This window comes from Choristoneura fumiferana, chromosome 20 (assembly GCF_025370935.1).
Source record: "Choristoneura fumiferana chromosome 20, NRCan_CFum_1, whole genome shotgun sequence".
NCBI classification, from domain to species: Eukaryota; Metazoa; Arthropoda; class Insecta; order Lepidoptera; family Tortricidae; genus Choristoneura; species Choristoneura fumiferana.
The window spans coordinates 2,654,993-2,661,863 of record NC_133491.1 but is presented as its reverse complement, the minus strand read 5'-3'; the positions used below and the strand labels follow the sequence as shown (position 1 = coordinate 2,661,863).

Genomic DNA, 6,871 nt, shown 5'->3' with positions numbered 1-6,871 from the left:
TTATCCGTAATTTTGATTCGATTTTTTTTTGAATAAAAAAAGTCATGTGCGTTTAAATACTATCCTTTGAAATATATATTATTATTATAAAAGTATTATTATTTAGCGGTTTTAATTTGACACTACTAAATAAAATATTTTTAACTAGGTCAAAAATAGCAGCAATGTTTGTGAACAGCATGTATGTGCATCGAACACAGAACCTCCTTATATTTGAAGTGGGTTACTTTTGGGGACGATTAAAACGCGCGGATGATAAAAACGTTTCAATCGTCCACAAGCAAGTTGTTTCTACCGTCCCCACATCACATTTTTTAATTCAAGGTCAAATATTACTCATCAAAGACACTCTAAAGCTGATCCATAACAATCAAAACACGCGTTTATTCCTTACTATTACCCTCCAATAATTTAATCAGTCAAAATACAAGAGTAAACAAAGTTATAAGAAAACATAGTAGATCACAAATTCATGTTTTTGACTGCGAAAAATTTCAATGGCTCCTCGACAAGTCCACGCCGCTCGGTCGCACGAGCGCTATTGGTCGAGAATACAGCCGTGGCCGACCGCGTGTTCTGAGTGTTGCGTCATACCCGTAGGTATCATAGTTTTCGAGAAATTTGACTTGTTTCAATCATAACGTGTTTCTATTGTCCCCGGTCTACCCTACTATCGATTTTAATAGATGAAAAAGTGTCCCAAATTTTTTATTCCATTCTGTTACCTTTCCCATTTTACACTTGTATGAGAGTAACGGAACGGAATTACAAAAAATATATGCAAATTTTGGGAAACTTTTTTTTAACTATTAAAATAGATAGTACTTACCTACTCCTAATTCCGAGTAGATATAACATAAAAATTTCAAAATCTCAGTAAAAAGTTTGGGTACAACTTTTAACAGAATGGCCCAGTGAATGCGATCGCGAACATCAGCACGTTAACGATACGGCCTCTGTTTATTTATTCCTTAATTCTTTAAAATTTCATAATCCATACTATCCATAGTTAATAATATTATAAATGCGAAAATGTGTGTGTTTGTGTGTATGTTTGTCCGTCTTTCACGTTTCACTCCGTTTCGAGTGACGGGTCGACGTGATTTTTGGCATAGAAATAGTTTATGGACCAGAGAGTGACATAGGCTACTTTTCATCCCAGAAATGCACAGCGCTCGAGGGAACAGCGCGCGATAATCGAATTCCACGCAGGCGAAGCCGCGGGCAAAAGCTAGTAACTTTTATTTTACAGAAATACCAAATAACCACAACCACAGTGTTCTTCTTAATATTTCTATGGAACAAGAAGTATAGTATAGTATATTTAGTACAGTACAGTATAGTAAGTATATTTTAGTACTTACTATAATTATTATAGTTAACAATTACAATACAAATATTCTTTATTGCACACCACAAATCAGTACAAAAATGTAGGTATAATATAAACACAAAATCTGGGTAGACAATAGGCGGTCTTATCGCTTAAAAGCGATCTCTTCCAGACAACCACTTAGGCACAAGATCTTATCATTATGTCACAAGTAAGTGGCGGAAACAGAACCAAAAAACAAGAACATACAAAAATCATTAATATTAAAATAAATACAAATGTCGATATTTATAAATACATACATACAATACTACCATACTAAACTAACTTATTTTTGCTGGTTCTTAAAGTTGTACGGCCTCAATGCCCGAGTCCGACGTTTTTTAATGGCTGTCATTAATTTACACTTAAAACAAGCCTTAATGGGTATTTTAATAAATTAACCCGGGAGCGCATAAAATAGTTATTACACACTTACTTTATGTGTGTACATAATGGTTATGCTCATCGTTCAATGATATAGGTAGTTAAGTAAAACCTTTACGTTTACTGTCTAACGCAGTCGCCATCACAATCAACATTCCTATCTCTAAAATGATAAAAGATGGCGGTCTAGAACCATAAACTAAGACATCTGTACAGCATGCGCGCGGGCTCGAATACTTTCCCGCTCGCACAGTAACTACCTATCTCGCTCGGCGGCCGAAGGCTGCATTCGGAACTAATAAAAGGCGCTGCGCGGACGAGTGCATTCATTCAGTCAGCTTCCCTGTATATTATACTACTCTTCGCAGTCAGCTAGTGGTCTAGCTTGAGAGACGGCCTCTGCTATCCTCAAGTAAAACCAACAAGTGGGTACGGGGTGAGACGGCCTATGCGGTCCATTCCATAAACTCACAGTTGTATGCCTATACTTTACCTAGGTTATTTAACTAAAGTAAGCCCTAAACCTGTTTTGTAAGTTTTCCTGAATAAACCTTCTGAATTGTCTTCCTGGCGCTTCATTCACCCTACAGTGGTAGAAAGATGCGAATGCGATTGCGATAGAAAATCTATCTATTAGTCTATTGGTAAGATGAACTAATCGAATTGGTAGGCAACTATGGTTAGCACAGATATAGATTACACTAGATAACGCAAACACCTCTATCTGTATGAAAACCAACCGTGTCACTTTTTTATAACTACTGTAACGTCTCAAGAGCGAATTAGTGATGTGAATTTGGCCTCCGGATCTCCCACTCACCATACGAAACACAGTAGCAAAAATACTATTTCACGCCGGTATTCTGTGGGAGTGTGGACTGTGGTACCAACCCGATCGAGCCGGCCCATTCGTGCTGCCGCCAGCAAGTGGTTACAGTAAGGCTCTACCACATGTAAATATATATATTTCGGGGACTTTGGATATGGCTCCAACGATTTCGATGAAATTTGGTATGTGAGAAATTTCGGGGATGACAAATCTATCTAGCTTGGTCTTATCTCTGGGAAAATGCTTATTATCGAGTTTCAGCCCGAGCAAAGCTCGGTCGCCTAGGTACTATGTATTTAAGTATGTTTATCCGTTGTCTTGTACTCATAACACAAGCTTTGCTTTTTGGGACTAGGTCAATTGGTGCCAAGTGTTCCGTGATATTTATTATTATACAAAATAAGATACCATTTGGCATAAAAAATCATAATTTATTGAATCAGGCGTTACTTTGCGGAGGTCCATATCAATGAACTAAAAGAATATATATAGAATATATTTTTTGCATAAGCTTAGCTATCGTAAGGTCGCAAGTGAGCAAGGAAATTCTTTTAGTTCATAAAAAATCATCATAACAAGGTTAACTTTATTTAAGTACCCGCGGCTATTTGTACAAGCTGTATAATTTGAATCGATCTTCAAAGCAAACAATAATTCGGTTCCTATGTGGTTTTCTATAACATGACGTCTTTGGTTAATCATCTTCGCCTACCGATATTGTTACTAATTTCGTGACAATTTGTCACTTAGCAAACAATGATTTCATCGCAAACTGTGTAAATAATTTTCTCGAACCTTTCTTTTGTTTTTATACCGAAAAAAAAAAAGGCTTAAATAGCCTTGCTTCCTCTTTTTCCTCCAGTTAATCGATCCATCTGCTCGATAGTTGACTATAATTTTTATTTAAACAAAATGAAATCTTTTGTCGCTTGTATTCTTTTGGCTTTGGCGGGTTTGGCCTCTGCCACCACTTACTCTTACCCAAGGGGCTGTATCTACGCTAATGGACGATGTAAGTAAAATATATATTTTTATATATATCTAAGAGGGGGAAAACGAGCATGCGGGTCATCTGATGGGAAGCAATCACCGCCGCCCATGGACATCTGCCAACACATTTACTAGCTTATCGCTATCTCGCGGGAACTATGCAATTTTCCAGGCCAGGACTATATCTTATGGCCTTTCGCGGGGGTGACACTCTTTCCCGGCCTGGATAACACCGACATGGAAATACCGGCCTGTTCTTTGTGTACACACCCATAGAAAATTACAGGAGCTGGCAGGAGGCGTGTACACGAAAAACAGGGTCGGTATTTCCATCCCGGTATTATCCGGGCTGGGAAAGAGAGTCACCCTTTCGCGGGATGTACTTACTATCTTCATAATATTTCGTTTAATCGGTTTCGACGTTTTGATTTATAGTATTAAGGAGTAAGATAGTACAGGATACCTACATGTAAAAATATAATCTGACTAAATGTATCACTGACTGACTGACATATCAATCAAAACACGGCCCAAAATAGCATGCACTTGCATTTTGCACACGGCTTCAATTTACTACTTACAAGGGTGTCAAATTGTCATTTTCCATGAATAATTATTTCTGGAAATATACGAAGGCTAGGTTTTGCCCGCGACTTCGTTTGAGAAAAACTCAAAAAACGTTTATTTATTACTATCTTGTGCGAGCTCTCGAATATCCTTTTTAAGATCTCAAACTACTTGCATACCAAATGTCATCTAAATCAGCGGTTAAAGCGGGAAGAGGTAATAGACGGACAGGCAGAGAAACAGATTTTTGTGTTTGTAATAAATATCAAGTCATGATTGTTGTTTTTGGAGTCTTTTTGTATTTTTTATTTCAACTCCAAATTTGTTACTTAGAGACTCCAAAAAAACCAATCATAATTTGATTGCTTAGTAGCGACGTCTCTTGTCTGGGTGAGCGGTTAGTTCCGAAAGAGTGTTACGTCTCTCGATGAGAGCGAAACATAGATGTCGCTAGTGCTGCTGCTTAAGTAGCGTAGTAGAAAATGGCAACCTGTGATATGTGTACATAGGAGAAATTTGTGTCTAGACTCCTGTCCAGCGGTGGTGTAGGGGTTATAGCACGCAGCACGGAATGCTGAAGACCTGGATTCGATTCCCAGCGCTGGTCTCTATTTCTGGTTTTTCTGTGCATCCATGTCTTACTTTGCATTTTTTTAAATATCAAGTAATTTTAATTAAAAAAAGAAAACAGAAAATTGCTATTTGTAAATTACCTACCTACTAGAAAAATCACTTCTTTGTGATCTAGTAATAACATGGTAGATATTTAAGATTGGTTTTTTGGAATCTTTTTGTATTTTTTTAATCAATTCCAAATTTTTTGTTACTTTTACGGTCTTCCCGTAAAACCCATATCGAAAATACAAACTGAAATATAGATGCATGGAAAAACTAGAAAAATAACCCGCGCTGAGAATCGAACCCAAGTTCCAATGGGGTGCTGAAAGTTTCTCGATGAGGGCTACAGCATAGATGTCGCTAGTCTCACTGCTTAAGTGACTAAATAAGAAAACAAACAAGCTGAGATATGTGGTGCATAGGAAAAATTCGTGTCTGTATCACTGTCCGGTGGTGATGTAGTGGTTAGCACGTGGCACGGAATGCCGAGGACCTGGTCTCGATTCCCAGCGCTGGTATTATTTTTCTGGTTTTTCTATGCATCTATATTTCAGTTTGTATTTTCGATATGGTACATATTTCTCAGAATATTGAGTGTACTTACAGTTAATACTCGTATCGATATTTACCTTGTTTGTTCTCGACTGTATAATACGGAACAACTTCGCCAGTACAATCTATTCTTAACGGAGTTCCAAACTGACTTTAAAATGTAACACTTACGTAGGCGTTGTACCTACTTTCCTGATTTACGTAGGATTTCATAAATTTAAATGTATTTTGTTTCTGACGTGGAATAATTCTTAGGCCGTAAATATACTCGTAATTATGCTACTAAAAAGTAAAAAGAGTATTTCAATTCTTGTGGTTAGTGTATAGAACAGAGGCCGCCATCGATTCCTTTGCTGCGTCATCTCCCTACGACCACTTTTTGCTTTCCCAGGCGTCCAGGAGTGTCCAGTGGGCACGCTCAGCTACTCAATTGGCTGTGGGTACGTGACTCGCGAGGCAACTTGCGCCAACTCCCGCCCCAAGCCTGACACCAAGGAGACCTGTGGCTACTCCGCTTGCCACTGCGTCCACCCGACCGTAAGAAACGAGAAGTCCGGCCAATGTGTCCACATAGATAAATGCCCGCAAGCTAAGATCATCAAGACTCATGGTGGCGGCGGAGTGCTAAAGATCCAACATCGTCCAGTGGCCCCTAAAGTGCCAGTGGTTCCTAGAGTACCAGTGGCGCCAGTGACTCCAGTGGCACCCGTAGCGCCAACTGCACCCGTAGCACCTACGCAACCAATTGTGAACACTCCGGCTGCTCCTCAAGTACCAAGCCCACCTAATAATGTCTACAATGGCTACAATGGCTACAACGGTTACAATGGCTACAATGGTTACAACAACAACAACAACGACAACAAAAGGGCATATTGAGAGAGCTTAAAATAATTTATTAAATTTCATTTCAATTAACGTACCGAGTTTCACTTTAATATTATGAAATTCACAGAACCTGATAAGCTAGGCGTGGCCACATGGAATGCCGGTAAATTAGAAAAATAGGATTGGCAACACATTTCACAGATATATTTTTTTTTATCACAAATACGTAAAAGGGAGTACACACATATGCGCTAATATTCGTACATTGTACTCTTTAAAAAATTGGTTCCACACGACACAATTTCACCCGAAACTCGTTGTTTTTCATATATTTTTTATATACATACTTTTCTCTGTTCATATTGACGACTCATCAGAGTAAATAACAAACTCTGGGTAGGTATTACTTTTAAAGGATTTTTTTACCTACATCAAAACACTTAAAAAATAAAACCAACATATAAGATAGGTAATCTTTCAACTAACGATCATCTCAAAATGGGACACGTTGGCCAAGGTTAAGGTTCTTCCGCTTTGATGTAATTACGTCAAGTGCGCAGACTCAAATCGTTTGAAAATATTATCGTCCTCAATATTTTGTTGAATATAAATAACAAACTCTGGGTAGGTATTAGGGCGTGCAAAACCGGTTTTCCGGTTTTGCTGAAAACCGGAAACCGGACAATATTTACCGATTTTTCAAAACCGGTTTTGAAACACAAAACCGG

The 6,871-nt window shown here is 38.2% G+C and overlaps 1 protein-coding gene across 1 annotated transcript; it reads left to right on the top strand.

The window, feature by feature from the left end:
* Positions 1–3,440: 3,440 nt before the first annotated feature.
* Positions 3,441–6,233, top strand: LOC141438911 (uncharacterized). The gene is made up of 2 exons (XM_074102968.1): positions 3,441–3,600; positions 5,707–6,233. The coding sequence occupies exons 1-2, from the start codon at positions 3,501–3,503 to the stop codon at positions 6,192–6,194; spliced, it is 588 nt and encodes a 195-aa protein (XP_073959069.1). The 5' UTR covers positions 3,441–3,500; the 3' UTR covers positions 6,195–6,233.
* Positions 6,234–6,871: the final 638 nt, after the last annotated feature.